Below are 18,927 nucleotides of genomic sequence, written 5' to 3'. Positions count from 1 at the left end.
CTCTAAAATTGCGTAACGTGATGTGTCTTACAATTTCAGCTTTTACAACAGTCTAAATTTAATTTACCAAATTTTTAAAATTTAAAAGGTCACGTGATTAATTTTGACAGATGTCAACTGGCTTTTACAGTGTTGCATGCTCAAAAACTGAATTATCAAAGTCACGTGACGTGTATTTGGCAATTACAGTTTGTACAACTGTCTAAATTGAATTTATCAATTTTCCAAAGTTTAAACCGCGTTCTGAAGATCACGTGACTGTTTTTGACACTGTCAACTGACTTTTACAGTGTTGCAAGCTCGAAAATTGAATTATCAAAGTCACGTGACGTAGTTCTTACAATTTTACCACTGTCTTAAGTTAAAGTACCAATTTTTCAACTGTTTCTATTAAATGATAGGTGACACATGCTAACTTGGCTACTATGACAGTTAGAAGATTCGTGCAAACGTCAAAATATAACTCGTAATTTCAGGCAACCGTACAAACAATATTTTTTGTTTGTCAGAGTTTGGAAAACCGGTCACATGACCTAAAGAAAATCAATTTTAAGCTTTTGGGTCTTCAAAATTTGGAAAAGCCATTTGGTGTACAAAAAATTATCGGCGGTCTACCCCTCGAGTACACCTAACATCAATTAATTGAACTAAGCGGGACTATAATGAAGTGAAATACAATATAAACAACCAAATTACTAATTTCCCACACTTAAACAAAATCCTCAAGTAAATAACGGGATCAACTTAATTAAACGCCATGTGAGGTATCCTGTAATCTCACTTTGTTATCTAAGCCGTTAAAAAACATAAGTTGACAACTTTCCTTGCTGTTAATTAACGTACCTATTCAAAGACATATCCCTGCGCAAAATTGTGGTCAAGGCTGCCGTTACCAACCGTACCATGTCAGCATATAGTAATTGTTTGTTTTGCATGGGGAAGCACACTATTAAAAAGTCCAGGGCGGACCTTTGGACTAAAACGCTAGAGTCTTGAACGGCGGCGCAAAGTCCGGACACCATCAGTCCGATATCGTGTCCCATCAGGTGCAATTGGTCCTCCATCGGGTATTTCCTGCTATAATGAGCCAGAACGTACGTCACTGCCGGTAATCGGACTGGACTGTTATTGGCCACGCACTGCCAAATGCAGGTGTAAAAGTATGGAGGACCAACCCCGTCACAAACGTCCTCCAACAGTTTGTTAGTTCTGAAAATGTCCGTCAGTCCCGATCGTTTTGCTTTGATTTGAACTCACCTATCAAAGTGGTCGGTGCCGGTGTCGAGTCCTGGCAGAATACCGCTCAGAAACCCGCTCAGAGCCGGTCTGAGTCTGTCACCCAGTGGTACAAAATGGGTCTCGTAGATGGTCAATAGGGTGGGACGTATATTCATTGCTGCATGGCTCATAAGAGGAAATAGACCTGGAAATTGTAATTTTTTTATACATATTGGATTTTAGGGCAGTAATAATCACAAATGTAAATTTATAATTCAACTAACAAAGGTATCGGGTAACTCGGTGAGAAGCAACTTTTACTTTCTCCCTGGAAAAACCACAATTTGGACCTAAATTTCGATGCACTTTTCCATTTAATCGAGAAAAACTCGGTTATTTGAAACTTTCTGCAAAAAAACATGAAAAGATCGTAGATAGGCAATGAATGGGGTTATCACGTGACGTTGACTGGGAGTCGCTAAGTCTCACCGTTTGGCCGCTAGAGTGCGTCAAAGTTGATTCATATTTTTTATAAGGCTTTATAAGGGAACCAAGCCCTGAAAACTGTCGAAAAACCATATATTTTCAAGGTTACTTCCAAATCGGTAATACCTAGAGCGATCCGGAGAAACGGAAATTTTTATCAAGGGACTTTTATCAGTCCAATAGTTGTGACACAGTTATTGCTAATAATGCCAGTATTTATTGTAAAGGAGAAATTTCATTGCCTTTACCAGTTTGAACCAACACAAAAAATTAGTTGTTTGTGCAGTAAAGCATACATTATGATAACCATGTGGTAAATGTAAACAAGGCAGGTGACTAACTGCTAATTAGTATATTACATAAAAACATGTTAATTGAGTACTTCAACATTTTGATACTGATAAATAAAAATAAAAGTTTTTCCCCAAATGATTACAAATCTGGTGAAACATAAAATGTTATCAAACCAAAACCTTGAAATCCCAGTTGTGATAAGTAATAAAAATTCAATCACACAGTGCAATTTCTGTAGTGTGTTAAGAAATTGGGAAAACTTGAGTTATCATTAATTTCAAATTTAAAAAAAAAGTCAAGTACCTACAGTCTCAAGTGTAAGTAGTTTCAGACACTTTAGGAAATTTGAAAATTATATAAAACACTAATATTCCAAATTATTTAAGTGTTTTTATAGTTAATAAGTTATTTGTTAGAGTGGTTTGAGAGACCTCTACTCTATGAGATTTACTTAATACATAAAACAAAGATGAAGATACATTTTGCTCTGTATCAGTTGGTCCTTTTTTCACTTTATATCTCATAAGATTATAGATTTGTTCTCTATGTTAAAGAAAAACAAAACATATACATTCTTATTCCCAGGATCTTCAAACAACACAAAGAAAATTATTTTCGTTTTACCAGAAAATACTAACCAAGATCAATAACCTCAATCAATTATCATGTTGACCACAAATAATCCTCTAACCTTTTATATCATTTTAAATTTAGGTGAAATGAGAGAAATTGGCCAGTCCAGAACAGAGAGATTCCCTGGTTAAAAATAGCCAGGAGCCACACTGAACTGTACTACATATTGCATATGTTTTGTTGACAAAAAGTAGCAAGTTGCAAGCACAAAGTGTCTTTTAAAAATAGGGGAATACCCTTTAAGTAGATTGAAATAGTTTGTAATGCAGGAATAAGTAAATCCATATTTTGTCAGCACAAAACAAGCTATATTAAGGAGTTCCCATAGTTCAGGCCGAAATAGATTTCGATTTGATAGAAGTAAAGGTCAAGACCATAATAAAGATCAATCACATTATGTAAGTAAAACAGAACTCACCTGAACTGTAGATAAACAGTTCACAAGCCAATCTGTTAGTACCCATACATCTAAAGATAATGTCATATGTTTCCAGGGCTTTTAAATGCACTCCTGAAGGTAAAGCCGGGTGCATACATTGGGCTAGTCTCTTACTAATTTTAATTCGGCGTGGTATCACCGGAAATTTAGTGTAACTCAACAGGACCTACAATTACACTTAAGAGTTAGCTTTCACCTAGTTTACACTAGACAGTAGCAACCTTATTTAGTTTACCCAGAGCTGAAATAAGATCAGCCCATTCCGAAGTGTACTCAAAGTTTTTCAGAGCCTTATCCACGGCAGCCACGTACATTCGATACTTTGAGTCCTTCATTAGCTCATATTCTTCCATGGCTATAGTCGTCATTGTTACTCAATTCTGGAGTCACTCAAAAGTCTTCAGTTTATACACTGTGTGGGTGTATCATTAACACATTCCTGGGGGCTTAAAAAGCGTTTACAAATTCTCAACTATTAATAGTGTCAGGAGCACTTTTCATTTAATTAACAGGGTCATGAGCTGCACACATAAACAATCGTATGTTGGACGCGCAAGTTACCGTCTGTCGTGCAAGCTTTGTTATTACGCATTTCACTGCATCGGTCGCACTTGTTGCGACATTGCCGTACGGTTTAATTAACCAAAATTCCAACAAATAACAAGAAAATCCACGATTTAAACAGGAACTGAACGAGGAAACACTACCAAGACAAAATTTGGCTGGCACTGACGTTTTTGTTTTGATGATGATTGACATGTCTCCCACGGTTATAGTGGTGGGAGAAAATGTTACTGACAGTTGATATTTTCAAGATGACGTTGACGTTTACACTGTATTGTATAGTACAAAAACAATTAAAATAATGCGTAAAAAGTATTCTATTCTTTATTTAAAAAGTTCTCAACTAACTAGTAAATATCTAAAACGCTATGTTCTGCTCGAGCGTTTTGTTATGCATGATGATTTCTTGCTGAAAGTGGTTGTCAACACCACGTGACCTAATAAAAGGAGTACAATTTCTCAATCTAACCTCAATTAGCATCAACCTAACCTAACCTAACTTTTGTGAGTGTTTTCAGTGTTTACTTGTAAACATGATTTTAGGTTGTTCTTTTTATTATTAAATTGTCTTATCTGCCTCAAACAACCTTTACTCAAATCAAGCTTCTATTTCTAGGTCAGTTTTATATTTTTCTTTCCATGGTAGGCACTTATAACTTTATTTAAAGTTTTAAGGCCACAATGCCCAAAGAACAGTACAGGGAAGCCGACGTGACCAGGCAAATGTAAGTATTTTCCAGTTTAAATTTAAATTTTTGGGAGAAAGTAGCGTAAACTCTGGTTGTATAGCTGTAAAATTGCACTTGCAACCTGCTTTCCTATGATTGTATATTCACAGAGTTTTGAGTTATTCACATTACTTTGTTTTGGTTAGAAACACATTTTTCCTGCAAGTTATAATCATTATTTCAGCTCTCATCTGAGTTTTGGTGTTGAAAGTTCCGAAAGTATCCAGCAGCAGTCTCACATTCATGTGGTGGCTAAAAATCTGTACAATCAAGATGTAGGGCGCACCCCGGTGCCTTTTGGTGTCCTGGACAAACGTTTGGTAAGAAAGGGTTAAAAACCCCCAAAAAAAATCACCCTAAACCCTACTAATTGTAGGGAACAAACGCTAAAGATTCCCCATGTCAAACATGTGGCAAAAACATCAATCAATGTGTGGGGCATTTCGGTTATATCGATCTTGAACTCCCCGTATTTCACGTGGGATATTTCCGCAGCATTATATCCTTGTTGCAAACAATTTGTAAAAAATGCGCTCACGTTTTGTTGGAGGATTCGGAAAAGAACCAATTCAGGTTCAGATTGTTGAATCCCCATTTAAGTTACATGACTAAACGTGCTGTGAGGAAAAAAATCATCGACAAGTGTAAGAAAGTCGTCAAGTGTCCCCACTGCAAGTCTATTAATGGATTTGTGAAGAAAATGACTGCTGCAAAAGGTAGTACCAACAATACCATACTAAAAATTGTACATGAGGTTTATCGGGAAAAAGACAAGGACAAACTGATGGAAAAACTGTCAGGAGAGTTTAATTCGGCTATTGAAAACAATCCTGACATTAAATCGGCTTTGATGAACAATGTTTCACACATATTAACACCTATTGATGTGTTGAAACTGTTTCAACGTATCCCTGAAAGTGATATTCCATTACTGGCAATGGATTCTGAAAAGTATAAAAACTTTCAAAACTAATTCCTTAATTTGGTTAATTTTTTAACTGTTTAGATCGAAACCTTGTGACTTAGTTTTGACCAGGATGTTAGTACCACCGGTCACTATACGACCTTCTGTAGTCTCTGATATAAAATCCGGAACGTAAGTTTGTTGTTTAATTAATTGAATGCATTTATTTAAAAACCTCTAACAGAAATGAGGATGACTTAACCATGAAGCAGTCAGAGATAATTTTCATCAATGACGTCATTAAAAAACACAAACTGTCAGGCGCTTCTGTCAATATGTATCAGGAGGGGTGGGATTTTCTGCAATTGCAGACGGCTCTGTATATCAACAGTGAACTTTCTGGGGTTCCCATGAATATGATGGTTAGTGTTTTTTTTTGTTTTGTTTAATCCGGAATAACTGTTTGTGGTTTCCCAGCCTAAGAAACCTGGAAGAGGTTTAGTGCAACGTTTGAAGGGTAAACAAGGCCGGTTCAGGGGTAATCTATCGGGGAAACGTGTGGATTTTTCCTCCAGAACGGTCATTTCGCCCGATCCAAATTTGGAAATTGACCAAGTTGGGGTGCCGGTTCAAATTGCCAAAATCCTCACCTATCCCGAACGAGTAATCCGCGCTAATATTGGTCTGATGCGTCAATTGATAATCAACGGACCGGAAGTTTGGCCGGGTGCCAATTACGTGCAACAGAAAGGGTCGGTTTTTAAGAAGTTTCTTAAATACGGAAACCGGGAAAAGCTGGCTCAGGAACTAAAGGTTGAAAGCTTCTTGTGTAATGTTTTTAACTTGAATAAGGGCTTTTTAGTTTGGTGATATAGTGGAAAGGCACTTGCACGATAACGACGTGGTGCTGTTTAACAGACAGCCCAGTTTGCATAAACTATCCATTATGGCTCACAGGGCTAAAGTGCACAAGCACCGGACGTTCAGGTTCAACGAATGCGTTTGCAATCCTTACAATGCTGATTTCGATGGGGACGAAATGAATCTTCATTTACCTCAAACTGAAGAAGCAAAGGCGGAAGCTTTGATTTTGATGGGGGTAAGTATGTGGGCAATCACAAATAATTACACTTATTTAGAAAGGAGGTCAGAATGTTGCTTGCTGAGAGAGCCTACTATGACTACTATGAGTTCTTAAAATTATTTTTAAACTTACTTTTTGAAATTCAGTATCTCGGTAACATGAAGAGGTAGAGAAGCCAGTTTTTGCTTATTTTGTAGTATTTTTTATTCTCTTTCTAATGATGTTTAAATGAAATCTATAAGAGTTCAAATAAAAAAGTTACAATTATTCAAAAATTGAAAAAATGGCATTTTCGGCAATTTTTTATTTTGCTCACAGCAAAGAGCATGTTTATAACAATTTGTTTGATTGCAGAACAAAAGTAACTTGGTGACGCCCCGTAACGGTGAGCTGTTAATAGCTGCCACTCAGGACTTTTTAACTGGCGGTTACCTTCTAAGCAAAAAGGATACTTTTCTGGACTTTGCGCACGCTTCTCAACTGGCTGCCACTATTTTAGCTGGACAGGATGCCAACATCAACATCGACCTGCCTCCACCCTGTATTATAAAGGTTTATATGCAATTTTTTCCGAGTTTACGCTTTCATTTAGACGTTTTTCCAGCCAAAACGTTTGTGGACCGGCAAACAAGTGTTATCGCTGATTTTCAAACCAAACAAAAAATCCGGGGTTTCGGCCAATTTGGAAGCGAAAGGCAAGTCGTACACCAAGAACCGTGAGATGTGCGTGAAGGATTCGTACGTTTTGATCAGAAACTCTCAGTTATTGGCCGGTACTTTGGATAAGAGTCACTTGGGCAGTGGTGGCAAGGGTGGTAACATATTTTACGTCATACTGAGAGACTTTGGGCAGGAGTATGCCATAAAAGCCATGTGGCGTTTAGGTTAGGGTTTCCTTTTTTTGTTTAAAACTTTATTTAATTTGCGAAATTCCAGCCAGGATAACGTCGTATTATTTAATGAACAGTGGATTCTCTATTGGAATTGGTGACGTAACACCCGGTGATGCTTTGGTACGTCGGAAAAATGCGCTACTTCGTGAAGGGTAAGACCTTCCTTCCTTAATTGAGTGTAAATCAAACTACGATGAGTTTTTAGGTACCAAAAGTGCGACGACTACATCAAACAAATGGCCCAAGGTAAATTGCAATGCCAACCGGGTTGTACGGCCGAAGAAACGTTGGAAGCGATAATTTTAAAGGAATTATCGGTTATTCGAGAACACGCAGGTCAAGCTTGCGTAGCTGAATTGCCTTCCACTAACAGTCCTCTAATTATGGCTTTGTCCGGCTCGAAAGGTGTACAAAATTATTTCAAGACAGTTTAAGTTTGGTTTGTAATTAAGTAAATTGCAGGTTCCTTTATTAACATTTCGCAGATGATCGCCTGTGTTGGTCAGCAAGCTTTGAATGGAAAACGTGTACCTGATGGGTTTGATGACCGGTCTTTACCCCACTTTCAACATCATTGTAAGTCACTTAACTGTCAAAAAGAATGGGACAGCAACATTTTTGGCTGTTTCTTCAAATTGACTCGATTTTAATAATTTTTTTGAGGATTTAAATCTATTTTCTTTCTGATTTTGACATTCAATACCTCGGTAACGTGACGAGCTAGAGAGGCCAGTTTTGGCTAATTTTCTAGTATTTCTAAAATTATATACAGCCGCTCAAAAGACTGTCCCATTTGTTTAGTTAATATTCAGATATTAATGCAGCTTATTGACTACAGCCAAAACTCCAGAAGCTAAAGGTTTCGTAGAAAACAGTTTCTACAGCGGACTCACGCCCACCGAGTTTTTTTTCCACACAATGGGCGGACGTGAAGGTTTGGTGGACACGGCAGTTAAAACCGCCGAAACCGGTTACATGCAACGAAGACTCGTTAAGGTTGTATCTTAACCTCACTCAATATTTCAACTAATTTCCAGCCATTTAAACAGTCTTTAGAGGACTTGGTGGTCCATTACGATAAATCGGTTAGAAACGCCGAAGGTGATATAGTCCAGCTGACTTACGGTTGTGACGGGCTGGATCCTACTTACATGGAAGGTTAGCCGCTTTGCTGAGATTGTTACAAACGTGAAACTTGATATTTAATGTAGGTAAGGACTGTCCTGTGGATTTTGACAGGGTTTTGGAGCACGTTCGTGCCAAATGTCCCTACAGGAACGAAATTGCGTTGAACGGAGATCAAATCCGTAGGGCTACCAAAGCTTTCTTGGACACGGGAGCTTTGAATGAATGCAGTGACTCTTTCAAATCCGAATTAAGGTTTCTAGCTCCACTAAACTTAAAACTAAACAGAGAAACGTAGGTAATTGCATGCGCGGGAGAAAGACAGAAAACGAAAAAAGTATCAAGTAGGCCATATTTTTAGCGCGCTGTTGCCAAACGCCGTAAGTAAGTTTGTCGAGGGTAGAGCTCGAATCAGATGAGAAAAGGCCACCGCATCATCAATGACGCAGTTTTTAAAACTATTTCTTTCTCCTTCTACAGTTGCCGTCGCATTAGATATAATCAGAGGCGTCCTATTAAAATATTCCCGAAAATATATTGTTAAGCGGTCAAAAAGCCACTTGGCAACGTAGTACGGTTTTTACTTGGACACAATTAAAACAGATGCGGCAGCGGCCAGGTACATTTGGACCTTTTTATATGCTTTTACTAGCCGGCACTCTAAACGGTGTTGCCAAGTTTAAAAAAATGTAGTGGCGGACAGGGAGACTTAGGGGGTTAGGTTAGGTTCCGTTTTAGTCTGGTGTTTTGGTTGTATTGTTGATGGTCGCAGTTGAAGTTCACATAGTGTTATGAATAAAAAACGTTATTTTGTCAAAATGTCTTTCAAAAAGGTTGGAAAGAAAGGTGTTATCATATACAGCCAAGGCCGTGAAATCGTCAGTAACGTCTTACAATTTATGAAGAAAGAAGCAGAAGGAGTTTCCATTCCTTTGAAAAACTTGTTGTCTTTTATTTTCTTTATTAAAAACGACGAAAATGTTTCATTTTACTGATAAAATAATAGCACGCCACTGACTGGCTGCAACAACTTGGAAAGTAACGAGAGCAGCAATATTTAAAGCGAGACGTACAGAGATCGTGACATCATCGTTTGATGACGCCTGTGGCCTTTTCTTAGCTGATTCGAGCTCTATTGTATACTTACGGCGTTTGGCAACAGCGCGCTAAAAATATGGCCTACTTGATACTTTTTTCGTTTTCTGTCTTCCTCCCGCGCATGCAATTACCTACGTTTCTCTGTCCGTTACACGGTTTTCCTATGGTCGGTTTTGGATTTACCACACCTGTATGTTCTAGCAAGTTTATGGAAAAAGTCGCGGACCGGGTGGACAAAGTTTTGAAACGTTTCGGCTACACCAGCGTCGTCAAGGAAATTGAACGGTTAACGTGCAGTCAGTTGGTTACTTTTTTGGAAACGTGCGGCCTTAAGTACACTAGGTCCATCATTGAGCCCGGTACCGCGGTGGGGGCCTTGGCGGCCCAAAGTATCGGAGAACCGGGCACTCAAATGACGTTGAAAACCTTCCATTTTGCCGGCGTGGCCAGTATGAACATCACCCAGGGCGTTCCCAGAATCAAGGAGATTATCAACGCCACCAAAACTATTAGCACACCCATTATTACCGCTCGTCTAACCAACGATTCTGATCCGTGGTTTGCTAGGAGGGTTAAAGGGAGAATTGAGCGAACCACTTTAGGAGAAGTAAGTAGTTTTCTAATCTGGGTTCTGGTGCGATTTAGGTGTCATCGTATTTCTAGTTCTTTTTTTGATGAAGTCGATGTCAGACTGTTTGTTTAACTTACCTTCACCAAAATTAGGGTGAATGAATCATTTTCGCGCCGAAAAACTCATATTTTCACGTTATTTCCCTTTTTATGGCATTTTCCGTACTAAACATGAAAATGACTTGTTTTTGATCGGTACCAGCGTGATTGGTGCCTAACAAGCCTAGTTGTCAAACAGAACTGCTTTTCTGTTCAAAATTAGTAAAGTAATTCTAAAAATTGTTTTTTAAATTTTTTAAAATGGAAGTTTTCCATATTTTTTCAGATCTTAATATTTAGAGGTTTCTGGCACTTTTAAATGTTTCTAGAGGCTTGTGGCAGCTTCTGCAAGGTTTTTAATAGGATTTTGAAGCTTCTAGGGCTTTTAAATGCTTTTAGAGGCCTCTGGCAGCTTCTGGAAAATTTTAAATACTATTTAGAGGCTTTTGCCACTCTTACATGACTCTAGAGGCCTCTGGAAGGTTTTCAGTACTATTTAGAAGCTTTTGACAGTTTAAAATTATTCTAGAGGGTTCTGGAAGCTTCTGGAAGGTTTTTAGTCCTATGTAGAGGCTTTTGGCACTCTTAAATGACTCTAGAAGCCTCTGGCAGCTTTTACAAAGATTTCAGTAGGATTTAGACGCTTCTGGCACTTTTAAATGTGTCTAGAGGCCCAATTTAAGCTAAAAATCACGAGAATGCCATAACGAGGAAAGCAGAACAGTCACGTGACCTCTGTATACCAATTGCAAGCTTGAAAAGCCTTCGACAGGTAAAAGCTAAGCTAGAAATGTAAACGAAACAGTCACGTGACCTTAGAAGGCCAATTACAAGCTTGAAATTTTTTTTTAAACTACATTTAAGTTAAAAATCACGAGAATGCCATAACGAGGTAAGCAGAACAGTCAGATGACTTCTGTGGACCAATTGCAAGCTTGAAAAGCCTTCGACAGGTAAAAGCTAAGCTAGAAATGTAAACGAAACAGTCACGTGACCTCAGAACGGTCAGATGACCTTTGTGGACCAATTGCAAGCTTGACGAGTCTCTGAGAGGTAAAAGCTAAGCTAGAAATGTAAACGAAACAGTCACGTTACATTAGAAGACCAATTACAAGTTTAAAAAACGCTTTTTGACCCAAATTTAGACTAAAAAAAATATGACAATACCATACAGAACATCCACAACAGTCACGTGATTTCCGTAGACCGAATGGAAACTTGAAAAAAGCCTTCAACAGGTAAAATATAAGTTAGAAATGTAGATAAAAGTCACGTGATCTTTGAAGACCGACTATACAAGTTGGAAAAACTATTTTTGACCCAAATTTCAGGTAAAATTTTTGAAAACTCCATATAGAACATTCACAACAGTCACGCGACCTTTGTAGACCAATTGCAAGCTTGACAATCCTCTGGCAGGTAAAGGTTAAGCTGGAAATGTAAACTATAAACAACTAGATGGAGTTTGAAAAACGTTTTTACTTGAAAATGCGGTATGTGACAAGTACAACAGTCATGCGACCTCTGTAGGCTAATTGCAAACTTGAAAAGTCTCTGACAGGTCAAGATTAGGCTTGAAAGTAAAAACTAAAAATGCTTATTTAATTTACTAAGCTATTTAACGGTTAAATCCTTCATGTTAAACGTCTTATACCGTTTTCTTGAACCTTCGATTTGGCAACGTTGCACATTTCCAGTAGTAGTAAGGGGGAGGGATTTTTTCTAGACTTGGTGTGACCTGACCACTTTCAAAGCGATTCTTTTCCCAAAAAACCGCTTCATCCACCACTTTTTTTGGATAGAACTAAGTTAAATGAACAATCTGACACCAATTTCATCAGAAATACGGTGGTATCTGTATCGCACCAGATCAATCTCCATCTCTATCTGGATTAGCAACTAAATTAACGTATTACAGATTTCTACCTACATTGATGACGTATACAGCAAAACTGACGCGTTTCTGTTAATAAAAATCGATTACGATCGCATTAAACTACTGAAATTGGAAGTGAGCGCTGAAACGATTCGATACAGTATTTTGACCACGCCCAAACTGAAACTGAAACCGTCTGACGTGTCGATAGTGAGCGACACCATGCTAACCGTCCATCCTAATAAAAGTCAAAACGCTCAACGACTCAATTTTGCTCTGAGCGAACTGAAAGATCAAATTCCTAAAGTGGTAGTTAAGGTAACCATCACATTATACAGGGTGGTTCAGTTTTAAGTGTCAACCATTAGATCGGCCAATCAAAAAATAAGTTGACTGAGCATTATGTGATTGAAAAACGTTTCCTAAGGACGATACAGAGTCCTCCAAATTTCAGTTTAAAAAATCGTTTTATAGTGAAAAACTGAACATTCAAGACTTGTGTGAGTCCCAATTTGTGTACTGAATAGTCTAAAAACTAGCTATTTACTACCAGGAGAGTATCTGAAACTGGATTTCGAGAACTAAAAACAGTCTGGAAATCAAGACAATGATTGTTTCGTGCATGAAACTAATTTTTTACTACTAAAAGTTGACTTTTAAGACTTTACTGAGCCTAAAGAGAGTTTAAAAGTTTTTTTTCAGGACTTAATTGGTGTACAACTCAATTTTCTGGACTGGAAAAGTCTAGAAGTAAATTAAATTTAATTTTATTACTGAAGAAACTTGATTTTTAGAAATAGTCTTAAACTCGATTTTTCAGTCTTAAAAATCGCTAAAAACCGTCTGAATTTCTTAGATATGCTACAATTTATTGCACCTATGAGTGTAGAAGTCAATTTAGTAGGAAAGAAGCTTGAAATAGCATTTTCAAGAGTATGGACAGTGTCCAAACTGGATTTTAGGGCTGATAAGTGAAAAACTTTGAAAGATAGTCTTGAAACTCGATTTTCCAAGCTTTGAAGCACTAAAATAGTCCAGAACTTATTTGGTTTTGATTGGCTATGGATTGACATTTGAAAACTGGACCACCCTGTATTTTCATCTAACCAACTGTCAACAATTAGGGTTTACCGACTGTAAATCGGGCTGTCATAGCGCGAGATGACAAGCACGGTAAGTCTTCCCATCATTTATGCGTGGAAGGCAACAATTTAAGGGAAGTGATGGCGACTTACGGAGTGGATGGCGCTAAAACAATGTCGAATAACGTTATGGAAGTCTATCACACTTTGGGCATTGAAGCTGCCAGGTGAATGAAGCTTAACACTCAAGCCGTATTGGGCTAAAAAAAGCTTTTTGTAGGGAAACCATAATGTCTGAAATTAAAATGGTGATGGAGAATCACGGTATGAGCGTCGACTATCGTCATATAATGCTTTTGGCCGCTCAAATGACGCATACTGGTGAAGTTTTAGGGATTACCAGACAGGGACTGTCAAAAATGAAACAGTCAGTGCTCAATCTAGCATCGGTTTGTTTTTTAATTCAATTTTTGTGGAGGATTTCAGTTAATTAATTGTGATTTCAGTTTGAAAAAACTGCCGACCATCTTTTTGACGCTGCCTACTACGGCCAAACTGACAAAATCAGCGGCGTTTCTGAGAATATCATTATGGGAATGCCGGCTCCTATAGGAACTGGGATTTTCAAATTAATGCACCAACCAGAGAATGTTGACTTGGAACCAAAACAGGAGTCGTTATTATTTGAAGCAGCAGTTTCATAATAATTTTATTTTTTTACAAATTAAAACTGTTAAACTAAATAATTCAAGACTCTTTTTTCTGTTGCACCAACTCCCTTAGGCTATTAGTGGCTTCTTTGAGTGAATTGTCCAAATACTGCATTTGTCCTTCCAGAGTTTTGATTTTCTCGTCTGCAACGCTTTGTTTCTTTCTTATACTTTCCTCAACCTGACTCTTGGGTTTTGAAACAAACATCCTGCCCACAGACTCAAATGTTTTGGTGTTGGGGTCTAATCCGGAAATTTCCCTAAAACAGATGTGAATTTAAGTGGTTTTTAGAACGGTTTGTAGTTAGCAGACTGCGCCCTTTTAGGGAGTCGAGCTAAGCGGGTGACTGAAACTACCTTTCTGTGATAAGGGCGTGCTGTTTGTTCCTTTTTAGGGCTTCAATTTGGATCACTGACAACCGCAATTTTTGTTCGGTTTCAATTTTTTTCTCTTGCAGTTCGGCGAAAGCCTTGAATTAAACTGCACTTAAAAATGTGGCAAACATAGCACTTTTAAACTCACCTTCTTCAATTCGAGATCTACTTTAGACATTTTTGTGGTGTTTTAATTATCTTTCAAGATTTCACTCACATTAACCTACCTTAAAGCCAAGAAAAAGTCTGGTTATGTTAGTAGTTTACTAACCAATAGGGGAGCTAGAAAGGCTATGACGTCACCTGGTTCACCTATCATTGGTCAGCTGGGAAATGTCAAACGTCATAATAATAATAATAACCCTTAAAAAGGGTGCTAAAAAGGCTACTCCTTTTTCCATCATAAATTAGCCCCAAAAACCTAAATTAAGGCACCTTATCTCTAACCTTATCAGGAAGATTAGCGGATTACAATGTAACCAGGTAATTATTGTGTGATTTGTTTCAACAAAAACAGACTGTAATTAAGTCTTGTTTGTAGTAAATTTAAAACAAAATAGCATGTCGGGAGGGGAAAAAAAGCGAAAAGGCACCCGCTCTCAGGGTTGGGAGGAAGCCGGCTCGGAGTTTTACCAGGAAAGCTATCCAGGCGATGGAGACATGGACATTTTATGGAAGGACCCCAAAAGACTGGCCACTTTACTTCCAAGCACCCAAAATCGTGCAGGTACATTTTTACAGTTCAATTAGTGCAATATCAGTTGTGGTAATAATTGTACAGTAGCCGCCACGATACGTTTGAGAAACCAGGATTCGAGATCCTACAAAAGCACAGTGAGAAAACACACAAATAGGTCGCGCAGAGACTCTACAGTGCATAGGAGGGCATCTACTGTGGGTGGGGACCATGGAGCCACTTTGGGGGATTTATCTGAAATGGAGTCTAATGAAGAGACTGCTTGGAGGGAAATAATGAAGCTGAAGGAACAGCCCATTCCTATGGCGAGGAAAAGAGAGGAGAAGGAAAAGATAACGGTAAGTAGTTAATTGGGGGGTTTTATTGTGGGTTTTATCAGCGATTTTGTCCCTGACTATCTTTTCACACTGGCCGCATTCGTTTTTACGCTCCACAGTTGGTCAAATAATGGTTTTGCCAAATTGCGTCATCGTGACGTCAAAAACGCTCTACTCCCTACATGGAGCTTGAAAACGAATGTGGCCTCCGTTCAAATTTTGACACCATTTTTCTCTCTGACTGTAGCAAATTTTGTAGTGTTTTTTCAGGTTATTAAATAGGAAATTTAATGAGGATTCCATAAATGTGCTTAAAACTGTCATTTTCTCACTCCAAGTGTGTTTTTTTCACAATTTTGTCCCTGACTGTCTTTTCAAACTGTGTTTCTGGCATTTCAAACTTCGATACCACTTTTCTCTCTGACTGTACAAAATTTTGGTGTTTTTTTAGGTTATTGAATAGGAAATTTAATGAGGATTCCAAAAATGTGCTTAAAACTGTCATTTTGTCACTCCAAGTGGGTTTTAAGGGTGATTTTGTCCCTGACTGTTCCTACAAACTGTGTTTCTGGCATTTCAAACTTTGGCACCACTTTTCTCTTTGACTGTACTAAATTTTGAAGTCTTTTTCAGGTTATTGGATAGGAAATTTAATGAGAATTCCAAAAATGTGCTTAAAACTGTCATTTTGTCACTCCAAGTGGGTTTTCCAAGTGGTTTTGTCTCTGACTGTCCTTCAAACTGTGTTTCTGGCAGTTCAAACTTTGGCACTGCTTTTCTTTCTAACTGTACTAAATTTTGTAGTATTTTTTAAGGTTATTGAATAGGAAATTTAATGAAGATTAGGCGTGGATTACCTCTGACCATTTTTTTAAATACCCTCACCACCTCATGCATTATTGTCCTTATAATGCCCTTAGTATCTTAATTTAACTATTAATTTTAAAATATTGACTATTATAATGGTACAAATTTACAGAGAGGTGAACATTTACTACTTCAAGGACTGGAACATTTCAACTGGGAGCGGAAAAAGGCGTGGCGCCGATTCGCTTCTGGGATAACCGAATCCTACCAAAACTTGGAGTTGTGGAGGAAGGATTTGAAAAATATCGAGGGACATTTCGGCACCGGCGTTGTAGCGTTTTTCCGTTTCGTTAAATGGCTCTTTTTCCTCAATCTACTCGTACTGTTTCTAGTCTTTTCATTTGTGGTTTTGCCTACAATTCTCGTGGACCGCGACTTAAACTGTACCACCCAGGAAAGCTGTTTCGATCGTTATTACTGCAACTTGACGGACAGTTCCTCCAGCATTTATTGGGATTTGATACAGGGCGGTGGTAGGTTGGAGGGGAGTTTGCTATTTTACGGGTTTTACCCTAACAAAACCTACGATTACACCATTGAAGAGGTTAAAATGTATTATAACATTCCTTTGGCGTACGTTTTGGTGACTGTGGCGTACTTTGTGGTTTCGCTAGTTGCGATAGTAACCACAGGAGCGAAGGGTTTTAAAGAACGATTGCTTCAGGGTGAAGGACAGTTTTATCAGTATTCAAATTTGATTTTTGGCGGTTGGGATTTCTGTATTAACAATCAAAAAAGTGCTTTAATGAAGCACAAAGCGATTTTCAACGAATTGAGGACGCTTCTACAAAGCGCCCGTTTGGAGGAAGAAAGACTTGGTCGAACCAGACAGGAACGTTGGAGAATTTTTGCTTTACGTTTCCTGGTTAACTCCATAGTTTTGGCAATTTTAACTGTAAGTGGGGGAGCTATTTACTACGCTTTTAGTTATTCCACTAGGCAGTTGTTGGATTACCCCACTCCTACCGACCCAACATCCAAAATGCTACAGTTTTTCTACGAGTTTCTACCCTCAATGTGTATTGTGGCTCTTAACACTTTAGTACCATTTGGTTTCCAGTTTCTACTCTCCTACGAGCACTACAGCCCTTTGACTCAAATCAGAATGTCTTTAATCCGCACCGTGTTTCTGCGTTTAGCCTCTTTGATCGTCTTTTACGTCTCAGTGTATATCAAAATCAGTTGTGACACTCAGAGCATGGAATGTTCGGGTTGTAACGGGTTTGCTTGTTGGGAAACTTTCGTCGGGCAACAAATTTACAAGTTGTTGTTAACCGATCTGGCCATTCAACTGGGTGTGACGTTTTTCGTGAATTTTTTCCGATCACTCCTAGCCAAACACGTTGACAGTAAATTGGCCAAGTTGTTAGGCGAGCAAACTTTCGACCTGCCTAGGCACGCCCTGGACGTGGTGTACACTCAAACCTTATGCTGGGTCGGTATCTTTTTCGCTCCCCTCATCAGCGTCATGGCCTCTCTAATCTTTTTTCTCTTGTTCTACGTCAAAAAGTTTGCCTGTCTAGTCAACTGTAAACCGAGCGGTATCGTGTACAGGGCGTCCACGTCTACGTCAATGTTTATGGTGGTCATGTTGGTGTCCTATCCAGTCGCTTTGGCTCCGGTGGCTTTTACAATGTCGGAGATGCGTCCCAGCTTGTCGTGCGGTCCGTTCAGGACGTTGGACTCCGTGTGGACTTTGGTGGAGAACACCTTCGCGAACACACCTGAATTTGTGCAAAGCGTTGTGGGGTTTTTGACCACACCAGGCTTTGCTATTCCAGTTTTTATTCTGTTCATTATGCTGTTGTATTATTATACTGCGGTCAATTCGGCCAATCGGCACATGGTTAAAGTGCTCAAAAGTCAGTTAGTTTTGGAGGGTCATGATAAGAAGTTTTTAATTGATCGATTGTTAATGTTTCTGAAGCAGGAGAATGAGAAGAGAGCAAGACTGGCTAACGGTGATACAATCACCAACGCTAGTAGTATTCAGTCTTAAGTATTTATAGAGAAAGAATGTGATACTTTGATAAAATACCGTTTTATTACCAATTTGTTTCTCAATAACACTTTTAAGCGTCCGAAAACACTATTTATCCAGTGTGATAATTATTTTTGCGCATATCTAAGATGATAGCTTTGTTCGCACAGGCAATCCCTGACTAGTTTCCAACTCAGAAACAGTAAATGTCTAAAGTTTGATTGGTTGAATGCTCACGTGACTATGACATTTTCTGATTTGTGGCCAATCTATTTCTCTGATTACTAGTTGGAGATTCTCTCTACGAACATATAATATAAGCTCAAACTTTGCTTGACGTCCATAATAAGTATATAATATTAAATAAGGAACAATATAATATCATGTCAAATTACAGTGTAGTGTTATTTTTTTGTTGTAATAATTGCGCTTGTTTTTGTGGTGTGTATTATGGGCTGGTCCAAAACATCCACAATAATCAGTAACAATGACCATATAAACAATATTCTAGTCATGTACGCAACAAATTGATTGTATGTACTATTTAAGTTTAGTTAAATAAATATTTTTAACAAGTATTTCAGTGCGCGTTTCCTGTTCTTCGCTCCATTCGTCGACAATCAGTGTTGCCATTTTTTTAATAATAATCGTTAGATCACGTGGTTTTAAACGATAATTTAGCTAAACAGTCACGTGACCATTGTCAAAATCATAAATCTAAAAAACACTCTAGACGGTCACGTGACAACTGTCAAAATAACGGTCATAAATCTCAAAAGACGTTTTATTATCAAATTCTGTAACAAAACGTTCTTAAATCCTGATTTTTGCTAGTTGACCGTTTCCTGTTTTTGTTGTTGATAACTTGACTAAAAACTGCTTACAGA

At 38.2% G+C, this 18,927-nt stretch overlaps 4 protein-coding genes across 19 annotated transcripts in view; 2 read left to right on the top strand and 2 right to left on the bottom strand.

The window, feature by feature from the left end:
- LOC145737141 (protein DOP1 homolog) overlaps positions 1–3,828 on the bottom strand; it is a 32,954-nt gene extending 29,126 nt beyond the window's left edge. For 9 of the 14 annotated variants that reach the window (XR_014180274.1, XR_014180270.1, XR_014180273.1 and 6 more), the window contains exons 1-4: positions 3,292–3,828; positions 3,050–3,236; positions 1,258–1,423; positions 844–1,209 (exon numbers count right to left, since the gene is read on the bottom strand). Coding sequence is in view for 5 of the 14 variants with exons in the window: in XM_081991727.1 (XP_081847853.1) it covers positions 844–1,209; positions 1,258–1,423; positions 3,050–3,236; positions 3,292–3,438 (866 nt within the window). In the remaining 9 variants the exon portion in view is untranslated. The remainder of the gene's footprint in view (positions 1–843; positions 1,210–1,257; positions 1,424–3,049; positions 3,237–3,291) is intronic. The other 5 variants (XM_081991727.1, XM_081991730.1, XM_081991731.1 and 2 more) reach the window with 2 other exon arrangements.
- Positions 3,829–3,962: 134 nt separating this feature from the next.
- Polr3A (RNA polymerase III subunit A) lies at positions 3,963–13,831 on the top strand. Of its 2 annotated transcripts, none has more exons than XM_081991737.1 (20): positions 3,963–4,359; positions 4,547–4,682; positions 4,739–5,313; positions 5,369–5,458; positions 5,511–5,688; positions 5,744–6,079; positions 6,129–6,365; positions 6,705–6,902; positions 6,955–7,234; positions 7,287–7,395; positions 7,449–7,648; positions 7,706–7,819; positions 8,082–8,239; positions 8,293–8,401; positions 8,455–8,662; positions 9,668–10,073; positions 12,054–12,329; positions 13,136–13,320; positions 13,374–13,542; positions 13,600–13,831. In XM_081991737.1, exons 1-20 carry the CDS (start codon positions 4,316–4,318, stop codon positions 13,795–13,797), a joined length of 4,206 nt encoding a protein of 1,401 aa, XP_081847863.1. In that variant the 5' UTR covers positions 3,963–4,315; the 3' UTR covers positions 13,798–13,831. The 2 variants fall into 2 exon arrangements, with proteins under 2 accessions (XP_081847863.1, XP_081847864.1); XM_081991738.1 differs by having other exon boundaries at positions 3,967–4,359; positions 8,455–8,623.
- Positions 13,771–14,493, bottom strand: Pfdn1 (prefoldin subunit 1). Its single transcript, XM_081991745.1, has 3 exons — positions 14,327–14,493; positions 14,161–14,273; positions 13,771–14,063 (listed from the first exon to the last, which is right to left on the bottom strand). Exons 1-3 carry the CDS (start codon positions 14,354–14,356, stop codon positions 13,841–13,843), a joined length of 366 nt encoding a protein of 121 aa, XP_081847871.1. The 5' UTR covers positions 14,357–14,493; the 3' UTR covers positions 13,771–13,840.
- An 18-nt stretch (positions 14,494–14,511) lies between these two features.
- LOC145737145 (transmembrane channel-like protein 7) lies at positions 14,512–18,618 on the top strand. Of its 2 annotated transcripts, none has more exons than XM_081991740.1 (4): positions 14,512–14,661; positions 14,720–14,905; positions 14,963–15,213; positions 16,172–18,618. In XM_081991740.1, exons 2-4 carry the CDS (start codon positions 14,740–14,742, stop codon positions 18,056–18,058), a joined length of 2,304 nt encoding a protein of 767 aa, XP_081847866.1. In that variant the 5' UTR covers positions 14,512–14,661; positions 14,720–14,739; the 3' UTR covers positions 18,059–18,618. The 2 variants fall into 2 exon arrangements, with proteins under 2 accessions (XP_081847866.1, XP_081847865.1); XM_081991739.1 differs by having other exon boundaries at positions 14,960–15,213.
- The last annotated feature ends 309 nt before the right edge of the window (positions 18,619–18,927 follow it).

This window comes from Ips typographus, linkage group LG13, assembly GCF_016097725.1.
Source record: "Ips typographus isolate SLU linkage group LG13, UJ_Ityp_2.0, whole genome shotgun sequence".
Taxonomy (NCBI): Eukaryota; Metazoa; Arthropoda; class Insecta; order Coleoptera; family Curculionidae; genus Ips; species Ips typographus.
Note: the sequence above shows the minus strand (reverse complement) of the source record. Positions and strands in the feature narration are given on the sequence as shown.